Source organism: Neopelma chrysocephalum, unplaced genomic scaffold, assembly GCF_003984885.1.
Source record: "Neopelma chrysocephalum unplaced genomic scaffold, ASM398488v2 Primary Assembly neopelma1_75, whole genome shotgun sequence".
Classification (NCBI taxonomy): domain Eukaryota; kingdom Metazoa; phylum Chordata; class Aves; order Passeriformes; family Pipridae; genus Neopelma; species Neopelma chrysocephalum.
In genome coordinates this window covers 3,947,991-3,963,560 of record NW_020897736.1, presented here as the reverse complement: position 1 = coordinate 3,963,560, position 15,570 = coordinate 3,947,991, and the positions used below count along the sequence as shown (strand labels likewise).

Sequence of the window (15,570 nt, the reverse complement as noted above, 5' to 3'; positions counted from 1 at the left end):
CCAGATCACTAACATGCGTTTGGAAGCACAATTTTGTGAAAATAAATTGCTAAATAACCTGCAGAGGTTGTGAGGGAGTGAGGGATCAGAGGCAAGCAGGCTCCTGAGCAGACAGCAGCCTGGGCAAATGGGTCCTTGAACCACCCACAAGTGTCAGTGTGCATAGCCAGCACCCCAGAGTCCTTACTGTGGATATTGCAAGCAATTCATAGGTTATGCACCTGGAAATGAGGCATATATAATAATTTTTTTAAAAGAGCAATGAGAAGACTTGTTTTAATTTCTTTTTGAATATGAAAGTTTAAGTACTTAAATAGATTTTAACTAAGTAACCCAAGGCCATTGGTATCAATTATTTGTTCAGAGTTTAAACTGACATTTCATAAGTATGTTAATTGATACTGCACTAACTAACTATAGGTATCTTCCTAAGTGCCAATTATCTGCCTCAACATTCCCCACAATTTAAGTTTGTTAGTAAGAAGCTAATTACACTAGTTTATTGCTGATGGAATTACATGAAGAGTAGATTTCACTCTTACATACTTATTAGACCTCAATAAGTGATCCTTAGCAGTCTGTTGCTATTCAATTAACAAGTAATAACTTACTTAATGAATCTAATTGAAATGCTTATTTCAGTCAGGCACCTAACATAAAGCGCTTTACTTTGAGCACTTTTTTGAGTGCTAGTCTTGTTTACTTAACAAGAACAAAATGGTGCCACTGAGGAAAACTCAGAACCAGGATGAGACCTGAACCACTGTTGGCAGAGCCCCACCAAACATAATCAGAAGTAATGTGCCAGGTGATTTCTGTTCTACTGAAATATCATGGGAATAGACCAAGATTTTTGTCTCTTTAAGGGTTTAAATCCACAGAGAGGATTCTGCAGCATGAAATTCTCCTCACACATTAGCTCTGCCTCCTGTGCTGGATGTAAACACACTGGTTGCTCTGCTGGGAGTGCACAGCTCCGCTGCTCTGCTGTGGGCACTGGCACTGAGTTCTCGTTGCAGTTCAACTCCCTTGAAAACTTACTCCTTTTCCTTTTGAGTCTGCAAGTTTGGCTTAAGAGAATGATAGAAGTGTGATGATGGCTTGATTTAATGATCTGAAACTATTAGTATAATTACAGCCAAAAAGAGAATGTAACATATAACTGGAGGGTTTTATACTCTTCCATGTCCTTCAGTGAGACTGACACCAAATCACTGTGAATTTAATCTTTGCTCACAAGCAGAACCTGTGCTGAGCTGTCTTGAGTGACCACTGCTGGGGTGAGCAAAACACAGTTGCTATGAAGAGACAGGTTCCTAACAAAAGTGGCAAGGAGATGTGTGCAGTGGATCTGGGGCTGCTGTTAGGTTGGGAGTCTCCTTAATGGGGAAAGGGAGGATTCTCAACTGGGATTTTGTGGTCTTGGGAAGGATAACCTGGTGTGCCCATTTATGGGATGGGAAGGCCCAAGAATGGTTGACTTCTAAAGCTATTTTGTTTCAGGATTAAAAGTCTGCTTTCTCCTGTAATGAGTATTTAACAGACAAGACTTGTGTTTGTGGATAAATGCCAGGAAATCTTCTCAAGCAACACTAACAAATTATGCCATTTGGCAATATTAGTGTATGGGCAGTAACCTTTTCTCAAGAATTTTTAGCAGATAGATTTAGTGTCAAAAAACCCCATAATAGGCTGTAATATCTTCTCCAGTCTATCAGGTTTGTTACCAACTTTTTAATGTATGCCTTCTACTCATTGAATTGAAAGACCTTATTGATCTCTTTGCAGCTGAACTGATTATTGGGGTAAGAGAGAGACTTCCTGAAAGAAGCCAAGAGAAATTATTCATTTAACATATTCTTATTTTAGTAAACTTCCATTTAACCTCCAGGGTTAATGAAAAAAAAATTGCTGGTTGGCTGGCATGAATTTATTAAATCAGACAGAAACTGAGTTCAGGCTGGTACATTTAATGTCAACATTTGTAATAATCTTAGAGGAAAAAAATCCACACAGATTTATTAGTATTGCAGAACTGCTTTATTTTAAAACAACAGCCATAACAGCAAAGGAACCCAGCAAGGAAAGTAACCCCCAAAATGGAGACACATTCTGTACCTTTGGATAGTTCAGAAATACTTAAATAAGGCATTGGGGACTTCATAGGTCTGTGGTTATGGGCTGAAATCCTTTTGTCATCAAGAGGCATTAGCTGGCTGGTGTCTGTAGCTTCTTTGAGTTGGTATTAGGGGATTTGGTCTGCTGTCCAGAGGTGCCATGGCTCTTCCCCATGTCTACAGGGTGAATGTTGCACATCAGAGCTGGCATCTTTTTAGTCTGAACAGAGAGCGAGGATTAAATAGGCCTAACAGCTGAGGGGATTTTCAAAGGCATGAGTGGTATTTACACATGGATCTTCTGCTGGTTTCTGTCGGTTTTCCAGACTTGCTTTCAGATTCCTGGTTTGATGTGGGTCTGTCACCCCACTGCTCTACCTGACCCTGTTACAGACAAGCTACTTATGGGTGTTTGGTGGAGATTTGGGGAAATTTTCAGAGATACAAATGTCAACACCCAAGTTACATTGATGAGATGGAGAAGCCCATTCTCAATAGGAAGGAGTTAATAGAGAACCATTCTGGAGAAGGTTCTGTCTTGTCATTCATTGTGTGACAAGCTTGGAGGTGAGACTGGGTGGCATAAAAAAGGTGCAGTCTGACATTTTGAAGCTGGGCTCCTCTGATCCTGATTTGACTTTGTATGTGAAGCAAAGGGGAGTGGGGCTGGAACATCCTATGAAGCAGCAGTTCAGGAGGGGAGAAGCCTTCCTTGGAAGGACTTTATGAAAAAACAAATGAGTACTAAAATACCGAAGAGCAGCTTCATGACAAGTTAATTATTGTTCTGTGCAGAATAAGTTAAACTATGTTTCAGAGAACACAAGGAGGAGTGTAAAAAGTCCAGTACTGGATTTAGACAGAAAGTGCTGACACTATTAGCTGGGTGGTATTTGTGCAGGATTTTTATTGGAAGCTAACATCATAAAGCTGTCCATTCTGTCAGCCAGTTTCAGGGCAAACTTTTTCTCCTCCCTCCTGCCATCAAATTGAGGTGACAGGTTTCTAAATGGTTTTCTTCTGAAATGTGACAAAAAGTATATTTTTGGGAACTGATCTTGCTTTGTGTCTTATGTGATATTTTGTCCCTCCTGGCCTGGAATATCTTCTGTAGTTAGAGCCTTTTGAGACATATCCCCTCCCTCAGAATATGGGGAGAAATTCTACCTGGAGTTTTATTCCTGTGGAAGAGCAAATCCAGTCTTTTACCAAGTACTGCAGTTTAACTGAAGCAGCAGGAACTAGCAAGGAATGCTTGTAATATGGGACATATCATGTATAGTAAAATGTCATTTTCAAGTGCTTTCTGAACTATCCATCCTAGTAATGAAGCAGCTCTGAAACATCACATGACTTTCTCACAGTGTGTTGCACTCAGGATAACCTCACCTTTGATCATGATGTCACTTCAGATGAAAGACTCGCATGGAGAGTGGTACGTTGTGCATTAGGATCGGCAGATATCCTCTGGGATCTGAACAGAGAAGGACTATTTGAGATGTGCACTCCATGCTTGTCAAAGAGAAGTAAGTGCTGCGATAAAAATAGAATATTCAAACTCCCCTCAGCCTGGGTAGAAGGAGGACTTCACCTTTATGCAAGAAGACCTGCTTAATCTGAAAGTTCTCCTAGAAAGGGTTTTAAGGGTGAGTAATCATTTTTACTGTCATTCAGTCCAGGGTCAGATCAGTGATTTCCTGAATGAGTAGGTCCAGGTGGCCCTGCTTGAACAGGGGTCTTGAACCAGGTGATCTCCAGAGGTCCCTTCCAACCTCAATCATTCTGTGATTTTGATATCTTGATACGCCTACCAATAGAAGTGAAACAAACACCACAAAACAATTCCTTCTGCTTCTGTTAGCACCCTGCAGCAGTCTCAATGAGCTCTGTGGTACCTTTATAAGGCTTTTCTCTTGTGCCTGGGAGCTTTGTGTTTGGCACCTTTTGTCCCAGTTGAGCTTTTCTAGTGAATTTAAAAGCAGAGTTACAGCCACACACACTGTGGTCCAGAGATGGCAAGAGGACTTCACACACAAAATATCAGCTGGCCTAAGCAAACCAGTTCAGCTTCCATGGCAATACCTGCTGGAAAACTCTCCAGCCACCAGAAATAGCAGGCCATTCCTGCAGAGGCATTTCTCTTACCCTGAAGCCTTGACCAAACACGTGGCCAGAGATGACGTTGGGGCTGCGTCCTGTTGCAGCAAATGCTTTCCTGCAGATGTGCTGCCCATTTTTTTTGGCCTTGCTCACACCTCCTTAGCATTTGCTTTCAGGGAACGTCTGAGTGATTGAGGGTGAAGGCCTGGCCCCATACAGCTCTGCCACCTCCTTCGATGGAGTCAGTATTTCACCCGCGCTAACGGTGACAGAGACTGAATGTCAGAGCTGCATGCACAAGCTTCCACAGAAATCAATTCTCACATGCAGCATTAATACTGGAAGTGCTTTTCTCTCACCTAATCGTTGGTGAGGCACAATAACCTGTGACTAATGGCCATTTGTGGTTATACAGCACGGCCTGATTATAAATATTTGCCATTAGTCCGTAACAAAAAAAAAATCTCAGGCTGTTAATTGACCAACGTGTATTCCTGAGGAAATCGGAGTAATCAGATGGATATTCATTGCACAGAAAAGGAAGGTGCAGCCAGCTTGTGCATTGTTTTTATGATTCATCTGCTTTTGATTATTTTTTCCTCATGTGAGGCCAGTATTGTAAATCAAAGGTTTGAGAAATAACCCTGTGCTTGAAGTGACCCAAATTAAAAGCCAATTGCCACCTTTCTTCTCTTACTAGGCAGCCGTCCATTTCTGTGCAGGAACAGACATATGTTAAAGGCTGTCATGCCGCTGCAGAAGCAAACCAGTGAGCTCATGGGCTGCCTCTGCCAATGGTTAAGGTCAGCTACTGGAAAAAATTACAAGACAGCTATTACAGCCAGGTATGATCCTGCAGAAGGGCCTTCATTGAGAACTGTTACTCTTTGCTCAATTTTGTGCAAGTCAGTGAGACTCTGACCTGGAAAAATTGCTTCTGATTCTCAAAACAAGGACAGCAAGGTGTGTGCAGGTCGGTTTGGGGATTGGGATTTTTTTTTTTGGCCATTCAAGTTTTTCAGTCATAAACTGCCTTTTTTGTTGACAAATGGGGATCATTCCTGAAAATGGTCAGGACAGCTTGTCCGTGTGGTAGATTTTCTTCTCCTTCCCTACCCTTTAAAGCATTACAGGAGCTTGAGCAGCAATCTTCCTGGCTGACATGAAGGGCAGAGGCACCAGTCTGATACAGAGGACGCAGTGTCACCATTGCAGCCCAGGGAATTCTCAGCCCTTACCTAAACATTGTGACACTCTGGCCTCTCCACTCTGGTCAGCAGCCTTCACTTGGACACAGACTTGGATCTAGTTACAATTTTAACGAGCAGAGCTCAGAAAAGTTATTAGTGACTGTAGGAAAAAAGCAAGTGAGCAGGCCATAAATCAGGGCATCGGATGAATTCAGAACGCACTAATAAAATCAGAGCTTCCAATAAATTTCATTTCAGGCAGAGTAGAAACAGTTTCTGAGTCGAGAGTTCAGCACAGATTATAATTTCAGATGTGTGCCTGGCCAACTCAATATGCCTACAAAAATATTTGCAAGCAGGCAGCAATGGCTGGTCCAGAGTCAGGCCCTCACACCAGCTGAACTTTAGTAGGATTGAATAAAAAGGTGAGAATCTCTACTTCTCTGAGCAAAGCTCAATCTAATTAAATATTTAATGTGTTTTTTTTTCCTCCCAAATCCTTTGGTTTCTTGCTCTTTCATACTGTGATATGATGACATTTGAACAACAAATGCAGTCTTGGTACGTTGGTCTCCTGGTACTCTTTTTATATGAAAAGCTTGCACATCCTAGCTGAAGTCCAGATGCTGCATTTATGAAGTATTTTGTCGTGATCAATTTTTAAAAAATATTTTTCCATGCCATGAAATTAATAGGCACCCAGGGAAATACCAACCAACTCCTCCCTACTCCTGCAAATACTAACCTTTCCCAGATGGGAAGGTATTTCTCCTTCCCTTTATTTACCTGCAAGATGTCCTTGCTGGCTCTCAGAATCACAGAGAGAGAAGGAAACATTAAGTGGAAAATGCTACAAACAGACCAACTGCACTAAGAACACTGCATTCTGAGGAGTCATTTACTGCATAAACCCTGCATAATCTTCCCAGGGTCACAGAGTGAGTCATTAGCAAGGCAGCACTAAGACAGAGGCATCCTGATTTTTCTAACTACTCTGATTACTTTAAGACCCCAATTTAAAAGGCCATAGGTTTGTGCTGGCAGCACAGTCATAGAGATAACTACTCACGGTTTTACAAATTGGTTTTCTTGCAATCATCTCACTAGTATGGGCCTGCAGCCCTTTTGTGTTCTGTGTTCTGTTCAAAATTATTTTTTTCTATGAAAACCAAAGCAAGGCAGAGATGAGCAGCAGCCTCTCCTCTGCTGCCCCATGCCCACAGCAGCCCTGGGTGCTCAGGCCAGCTCAGTGCTCTGGGCCTGGGACCTGCCCTTGCCAGGATGATCCTGCCCACCTGCATCAAGCACCCTTTGTGTGCTCTTCAGCTGTGGCCATGAATTGTTCTTCAAGAGAGACTTTTAGGATGCTTAAAACCAACCAATTGACCCAAGAGAGCATTGGAGGAGAAAAACTGAACCTGTGTTCATTTCTTTTCTTTCCAAGTTTTCCTTATTGCTGCAGTTCCCTTCAGAATGGGGCGTCTGGAGGTGGGTGCTTAGCCATTGGCTGCCATGTTCCCTCTCTGTTAATGAAAGGAGAGGTTTTCCTGTACTTATTTTTCTAAAAAATGGTAAGTATTTGTTTTCATAGACTTCTATGGTGTTTGCACCCACCATTGAGCTCAGCAGATATTTGGAGAGGTGATGGTCTGGCCACACCTGTCCAGCCACCGCATCCCTCTGGTTACGGGAAGGCTGGTTCAGTATAGACCCAAACACGTAATTCTGGAAAATGGTCACTTGGCACATTTTAGACAAAATACAGACATTTTCTGAACAAAAAAATACCCCAGGATTTGTATTGCAGATGCACATTTATATGTCACTAAAATAGCAATTTGTAATTTTCTAATGACTTTTAATGCCTGACTAAAAATGACTCAAGTAGATGTGTGCTTCAAATGCTACAGCCCCTCCATGGAAGGACCACCTTTAGCCGCACTGGCTGACACTTTGGTGTTAAAGGCATCATTAATTTTAGTGGAAATTAAGTGGAAAAGCAGCACAGGCTTGCAGCATATGACAGCTGTACGTCTTTGATGCTTCATTTCATGTATAAAGACATCCAATGAAAAATATAATACACCAATAAAAAGAAATATAAATTTTCTTTGGCACTAGAAAAATATGTATTGAGCCATTATAGGTTTGGGAGGCATTTTGGCCTTTTTTTTTTTTTTTTTAAGCACCCTAATTTTTTTTACTTTAAAAGTTTTTTTTTAGTAAGATACAACTAGGTGCCATTGTACTGCTAAAACATGGGCAGCAATTTCAAATGATTAATACCTTGACAGCATAATCTCATAAAAACATAGTTTTTATCCATTATCTAAAATCAACTTTTAATTAAAAGAGTACATTATAGTTGTTTTCTGTTACTAAATTATCTTAAGATCATGTGTGATGTTGGCACATACTAAATATACAGCATATATTTTTCTGCTGGGTTTTACTGTCTGCCTGAAATGTGAATTTCAATTATTAAGCATTAATAAGTATGTAGGAATGTCCTGCTATGTGGGTCTGCAATTAATTTTACCAGTAATTAGCTCTATCTTTTGTAGTCTATATTTTAGAAGGAACACGCTACCTTCTTACAAAACTGTGCTGCATTTGCACAAAACTGGTATTTTTTTTACCTTAATAAGAAAGGTTTGCCCAGGTGAAACCTGGATCAAGCTCCAGTAAAGGCTTCATATGGGCACATAGGGCACATTTTCCAATTCAGTGCAACATGTTGGTGTGCCACGTGGGCAGCCCTGGCTCTGTACTGTGCTCTGCCACTGCACACTGGTTACTTGGACGTTTTGTATTCACCTCAGGAGGCTGAAAGTCACCTACAGACCCTCAGTGCTCCCCAAGAACACCCATGTCAGCGTGTGGCTGCAAGGAAAACGAAGGACTCCGGCGTGTGTTATCTCCACCTCCGCAATTCCCGTCCGGCTGATGAGCGGCTGGATGGCTCCGTGCCTTCCTCACTGAACTACTGAAGGTAAGCAGAGATTTTCCTCCATTGTAATCCCAACCACACACCTAAAACCAGCTGCACTAATAATGAAATTACACTCTCAGTACATTGGAATATTTTATTTTGACTTTACATGCGGTGTTAAAAACCCAAAGAACGTATTATTTACACATCCACAATACAAGTTTACAAGATATCTATACATGTTAAAGTACTCTATAGTATAGAGCAGCTTCATTTAAGGGTTACTTTTTTTATGCCGTACCATTAAAAAAGATACAATCTGCGTTTACCTTTGCACAAATGGATAAAGCATCTTTTATTATTAAATTAACAGAATAAGGACTAGGTTGAATGTTAGAAATTTCAACATAAATACTGAGAGAACTCACATTACCATCTACAAGGCAGCACAATGTTACAGGAGGTTATCAGGGTTCACATACATTTATCTTTCGGGTCACACAAGTCTGTATTAATATTTGTAAAGTGAATTCGGATCAGTTTGTGTCTTTTGACAACGGAGTACATTTTAATAGTTATTAATCTGTAGTGTTTTAGTTGCAAGACAGAAGTGTTTAGGAAGAGAGATCATTGATTTTTGGATCCAGAGGTCTCAGGAAATAAATGTCCCTTACAGCCTTACAAGAAGAAATGACTACTTCTATCCTTTATTCTTTGTTCTGTAACAGAGATCCAGTTTTTTAGTGATTAACCTTTTCTCCCCTTTGAACACATAATATAAATCTCCACCGTCTCTGAAACCCATTGCAGTTATTTGTCCCACTAATTCATGAATATTCCTCTGCCATGGTTATTTCTATAGTTATGTTCAATAAACAATGTGGTAGTGTGTAGTTTGCAAGCTAAAATAGCCATCTGTGTTGAACATCAGCTGCAAGTGGATACTGTAAACCCTACTAAATAGCTTACACAACTTTAGCAGGTGTTCCATTACCCTAGAAACCTCATTTGATTTCACATTATAACTGTTTGATCCTTCAGAGAGCTGGAGTGGAATGTTTATCATGGTAAGGTGATTTAATGCTGCTGTCTTCTTGGATTGTAGGCTGCCTTTAGTTACCATTAATTATTCTTGCTTTTTATCCTTTTTTTTTTTTTGGGTGCTGTTGAGAGGTTTTACAACTGGCACTCGGGAGATATGTGCTATAGTGAGAACACTTGACAGATTTAATTTTTTTTTTTTAGTACTTTTATCATTTGCATGAATAAGGCACAAAATGCACAGATTCAGGTAAACTCACACATAATATTTACAGAATATTGTCATTACCTGCATGACTTTGGAAAAAAACAAACCTTACTTTACACAACAAAAACAAATTGATTGCACTACTGTTGAGTTTTCACAGACTGCTTCTGCCAGGCCAATTAATGTTTCTTCTTTTTTACTGACAAGAGTCTATCAGCGTGTAGGGCATAATTAAATGCAACAAAAATGTAACCATCTCCAGTTACACAGGCGTTTGCCAAGTGAATTGATTAGTAGCTGCCCTCAATGAGAAGTACAGGGGCTCAAGTTCACAGTGGCCAGGTATTGGATGGAGGCACTGTGGAAACACAGTAAAACTCCCCCGTTCCAGCCCAAAACACTAGATTTGAAATGCACAGCTCTGAATCAATAGCAGCATAACAGAGTTATGAAGAATTAAACATATCTGCACTCTTTCACCGGGTGACTGTTTCATCAAGGCGTTACCACTCAGGAGGCTGTCAGAGATGCGCAGTTCATCCTTAGCTGGCTCCAAACTGAACCCAACGGGCTGCAGAAGGCAGAGTCATCTGTTTGTTCAGTCATGCTCAATGTAAACAATTCCATAGCATAAAAGATGCAATGGGAATCTAAGTACATCCTAGTGTGTACAGTACACACGCACATCCACACACACGCACAGCTTATCTGTGGCAAAAACAAAATGCCACACACATGGAGAGAAAAAAAAAAATAATGCTACAGTTGGGCCAGAGACTGAATTCCAGCAAATTGATTATTAACCCAGCTATTCATTGAGACATTACCATTTTCTGACATTTGTGCAAGAGGCAAGGTGAATGCATACATAGTAAAATGTTCACATTTAATGGGAATGACCACACTTAATGGCAGTCTAAAATGGAACCCATTTTTCAAGTATTTGCTTACTGATTTTTTCCCAATAACTGTTTTTAGCTATTTAGAACAGTAACGTAGCCCCCACCCCATTGTGCTACATGTCTCCTTAGCTCCAAACAAAAGAAATGTAATGACCAGCACTTTCCTTTGTTCTTTCGTGTTTGCTCGTAGCAAGTACACGAAGTCTTGCTACAGCTACATGTGGCAAGACACAGATGTTGCTGAAGTGAAGACAGTTTCTTTGGCCACTTTGTTCTCCTTAATAACAAGCAAGTCTCTGTCTTAATGTGTCTACCACAACATCATCTCACAACCTGTACAGGTCAATGCCACACTCATTTTAGCACAGACATGTCCTAGTAACTGTATTTGTTCAGTGGTCTGACTGAAGTTGTCTGAGGAACAAATGAGGGTTTTGGTGGCACGTCGGGTTTTAAGGAGGGTGTCCTCTTTATTCCTGTACGAGGAAGGGTGCCATTGCTCGTGTAACTGCTTTGCCTGGACAAGGAAGGCTGGAGGTGAACGCTGACAGGCGTCCCTTGCATGTAGTCCATCTTTGTGCCTGCCGTGGGGGTCATGTACCCCCCACGATTAATACTTGGCTGTCTGGATAACAAAACACCATTTGGTGAGTTTAAGTTTTTAGGAAGGGCAGATATCGAGTGCCTTTGTGAAGAATTTTTGTGATAACCTCTCTGCCTTTCCAAAGAGGTCATTGGTACTGCAGGGGTGGTGGGAACGTCCACTCGTTTTGTGGGACTGTTTCTTGGAAGAGTTGATGGAGGAGAGTATAAAGATGCCTCCCTGTTGGGAACCTTAGGTGGGATCTCAGACATATTGCCCATTGGATCCAGCATTAAAGTCTGGTGGGCCACTTGAATATCTCCCATAATTGCTTTGGGATTATTAGTCGTTTCATTTAAGTGTTTCAGAAAATCATTCAGGGTGTTCCTGGAATCAACAGATCTCCTGTGGTCTCTTTTGCTGGATGGTTTTGTAAGTGGATGATCAATATGTTGCATCTTTTTGTCTGCCTTGTGCGCATTAGAATTTGAGAAAGATGTATTGTAATCATGGGTAGCATTGGGAAGAACAATAGCACTGGGAATATGTCCATGACTTAGAGGAGAGTGGGGTGGAGGACTGGAAGGAAAAAACTGAGGGCTTTTTAGCGGGGTTTCCTTCCGTGAAGCATTGAGGTTACCATGCGCTTTGTCCGACTGACTTTTCATAGCCTGCAGAGTCTTTTGTTGAAGAACTGGTGTAGATTCAGGAGTTGGAAGTGCAGCTAATTCTGGAGGCTGTCCCCTGTGGTCCATCATCATGGACTTTGTATCACCGTTTGGAGGCAACTCCTTCCTGCTAGTCAGCAGGTTTGTGTACAGTTTGGGTGAATCAATGTTCTGTTGATATTCCTTGACGGGACTATCGAACAGCCCATTCAGTTTGGCAAAGCTCCCGCTGGAGTCCGTGCAGGACTGAGCCGATTCTGCATCTTTGTGTATTTTCCTGGATTTCCGTACAAATATATCCCGGTAACAGTAAACGGCCACTCCCGCAATAAAGGCTCCCAGGACAAAAGCGGCAAAGACACAAGTGATTAGGACATTCATATGTACCATTTGGTTGGACTCTCCTGATTGTACTTCCCACCTTACACCTGAAAAAAACAGGCAGGATATCATAAATCGACAGGTATTCACACTGACACATTTCAGAAGATGACAGCCTCCCTCAGGGAAGTGTCTGCTCAGTGTTTGTAAGTGCTCTGGGTGTAGTGTTGGTGTAACTCAGTAGGATTCTGCAATTCACGCCACTGGTGAACGCAAATAATTTTATGAATAAAAATGCTTGTGTGAGCATTGACCAGTCTAAATGAAGACTGTCTATCTGCTTTTATAATAAGGTATTCTTGTCGAAGTTTCTCTCTCCTTATGTTTTGTTTAGCCTGTCCCCAAATTTCCTTTAAGGCTCACAAATAGGGGCCTTATGTTATTAACATTAATGATTTCTGCTGGAAAATTGAGGTTAGAAGGTCCTACTGGGCCAGACAGCAATTAATAACTCATGGATGGATTTCTCTCTCTTTTCTGCCCAACTCATAAATCAGTATCAAAAGAGAGACAGGATTATGCAAATGTTGTGTAAAAATGTACAAAGTACATACTGCATTGTTATACCCATGCTAATGTAATATGGTGCAAAACTTGTGAACTACTCCACCCCCATGTTGCTGGCCCTGTAGTGCACACCTGGCACTATATTCATGTACAAGTCTTGAAGTTCAGCATCATGTGATTCTGTTAGAGCACTAATTTTTATTTCTTTTTTTTTTTAGCCAATAATGAACATAAATACTTACATAACATAAATAAAAACAACTTGCAGGGTAAGTTATTAGAGAATGTTAAAATTTAGAAACTTTTAGCTTAGACTAAGAAGTTGAATATTTGATTAATTTTTTTATTTGTGTATTAACAAGCTCCCTTTGTTTTTTTTTTTGAGATTTTAAAGCAACCACAGACATCTTGCAGCTAAGACAATGTTAGTTTTTAATGAAAGTAATTCTGTTGCTATCCCAAGAGATGTTAGAATGAAAGAGCAAGAGAGAAGGAACAGATTCGCTTTTTGTTAGAGGCAAGGCCTTTGAACATCGTTAATGTTCAGGGTTACAGGTTTTAATGGCACTGTGCAGAAGAAGAAGGAAAACATGAGTAAAGTTCATTAATAGCCATGACACAAAATGTGATTCAGAACCAAGAGCAAATGATAATAAAAACTTAAAGCAAAACGGAAAATAGCTGCAACAAATTAAAATGACAAATGCACTGCCATAATGGCTGATAGGAAACCTGATATGTTTTGGTGAATGGTAATAAAACACAAATGGTTTTTGGCTGGTGAGATTTTTCAGTAAATACAGAATTGTGCAAACATGTCTGTCACCTCACTGTACTGTGCACTGATGGAGAATTGTGTTAAGTTTTGGTTATTGGATTGGAAGCTTCTTGATTCTGTGGTTGACTGCAATAGTCCTACTCAATTAAAGTCTCTGTTGCCATAACAGCCTAATCAAAGGTTCACTTAGCTAAGTGAACAGAAGGATGAACTACAGGCAGAATAGGTTTCTTTTTGTGTTTAGCTTAAAATCTCTGCGTCTCAGTATGTACTGAGACCATCTGTAAACTGATGCTCATATCCAGAGAATAAAAATTCAGCACATTCTTACTCTGACCCACGTTCTTCAGAAACATGCTCCAGGCAAGCAGAGTTTGGGATATGCCCCATTTAACACATGGATCTGTCACTGAGCTCTGATTTGTTTTCTGTTTCCCTCCCACCTCCAACCCAAATGAAAAAACCCAAATGAAAAAACCCCAAACATAAGCAACCATTCATGAAGACTAATAGTCTTAACCAAACTAGACTGGTTTGAAAACAACAAACAGAGGTACAGGCAAGTCTTGAAGGTAATTTTTTTTTAAATGCATCCGGAACTCCCACTGATTTCAATGGGAGTTTTGAAACATCCCAGGAATAAAAGGGTGAGCTTATTATCTGTGTTTCTCATTATGATCTCTAAGCAGCATTTTGTCCACAGGATAAGTATATATGAAAAACATGATTGCACTGTCTGCATATTCACAGGAAATGGGTGTAAAATATAGCCCAACAATCATGGTTGTTACGTTTTAAGCCTTAGGCAATGCTGAGACTATCAGGTTTCCATTCAGCTGCAACGTATTCCCTGGTAAGGCCTTACCCTTTGGGACACCTGATAATGGATCAGAATAATCAGAAGTGTTTGGGTCATCTTGAACTACAAATTTCCGAGAGCCAGTCACTTTAGGTTTCCAGGAACCAATCACTTTAGGTGATATAACTGGGATACTTGCCATTGTGGTAATGGAAGCTGAGGAGAACTTCATGTCTGTGGTGGCAAACAGATTTTTATTAATGTGTTTCATGGCACATCTAAGCTATAACTGGAGACAGTATTTAACGGGAGTTACAAAATGTGACCCCCCTACACTCTGCAGAAGTACAGATGGCTGATTAAAATCAATCACTTCAAAACTTTAAGTATGAAGAAAGTACATTTAAACATCAACAGCTGCTAGCCAAAAAGCCAGAGAAGTCAAACATGAAAGCAGTGCAAAAGTTAAAGTAAGCAACTGTGGGGGTGAAAAGCACAACTTAGTCTACTTAATTGCTGTATTCTTCATTGGAGACAACATACTTGGCTGCCTTTTAAACATCTTTAAAAAAAAAGAAGTTACTTGGAACGATATACACTCATGACAGGTTACGCCTGAGAAACCAGATCAGCTCCATTATTGTTATTATGGTATACCTGGAACTGCTGAATGAGCTATTTCTGCAGGTGGGGATAAAAGGAACGCTTTTAACCTCTATTTTGTAATGGTTCTTAAGGAATAATGTTGCATAGATTCTGGCTCTCTGTAGTACGTTTGCTGAACAGAACCACCACAGCCTACGTGAAAACACACAGGAGCAGGAAACACATCAAACTGGGTTTACAATTCACAGTCTAGTTTGCACACTCAAGTGTTTCGTGTTCACTGTCACAGTAGGTTTAGGCATGAAGGTTTATGGCTCAAGATTGGACTTGAGAAATGTACTTCAAAAGCACACTCATTCAGGACTTGAAAATAAGGTTCAGTTGTATCTGTGTCATAAAATATAACTTTGAAAATTCAATCAGTAAACACTCATGAAGCCAGGCAGCACTTCCGTGTAACACGGTTTTGTTTTGCTTTCCTAAGTGAGTCTCTAACTTGCATTATGAGTAAATAGATCTGGAAGATATTTGTCTCAAACTTCTTGTCATGTTACAGAAGTGAAAATGTCAGAAACCAAACCACAAAATAATGTTCTTGTTTCACCCTTGCAAATTTAACATACAAATAGATTATTTTAGTATTTGTCAGTCAGAAATGTGCCCTTGGTTTGAAAGCAAAGACCCAAGTTCCAGAAGCAAAGACTGGAAAATAAGGGCTGAGTCTTGCTCCTGTTGAAGTCAACACAGGTTCTGCTCTT

General features: G+C 40.4%; 1 protein-coding gene and 2 long non-coding RNA genes across 15 annotated transcripts in view; 2 read left to right on the top strand and 1 right to left on the bottom strand.

Annotated features, from left to right (window-relative positions):
- Window positions 1-2,194: 2,194 nt before the first annotated feature.
- On the top strand, window positions 2,195-5,057 carry LOC113969864. Its single transcript, XR_003534956.1, has 3 exons — window positions 2,195-2,684; window positions 3,530-3,763; window positions 4,918-5,057. It is a non-coding gene; the product is annotated as an uncharacterized LOC113969864 (long non-coding RNA).
- A 23-nt stretch (window positions 5,058-5,080) lies between these two features.
- On the top strand, window positions 5,081-13,111 carry LOC113969863. The gene is made up of 5 exons (XR_003534955.1): window positions 5,081-5,190; window positions 6,999-7,126; window positions 8,230-8,399; window positions 12,848-12,898; window positions 13,015-13,111. It is a non-coding gene; the product is annotated as an uncharacterized LOC113969863 (long non-coding RNA).
- The window catches only part of SEMA6D (semaphorin 6D), a 217,067-nt gene continuing 210,236 nt past the window's right edge, over window positions 8,740-15,570 (bottom strand). For 9 of the 13 annotated variants that reach the window (XM_027688109.1, XM_027688113.1, XM_027688112.1 and 6 more), the window contains 2 exons: window positions 14,273-14,440; window positions 8,740-12,169 (listed from right to left, as the gene is read on the bottom strand). In XM_027688109.1, coding sequence (XP_027543910.1) covers window positions 10,866-12,169; window positions 14,273-14,440 — 1,472 coding nt within the window. In that variant the 3' untranslated portion in view covers window positions 8,740-10,865. The remainder of the gene's footprint in view (window positions 12,170-14,272; window positions 14,441-15,570) is intronic. The other 4 variants (XM_027688115.1, XM_027688117.1, XM_027688116.1 and 1 more) reach the window with 1 other exon arrangement.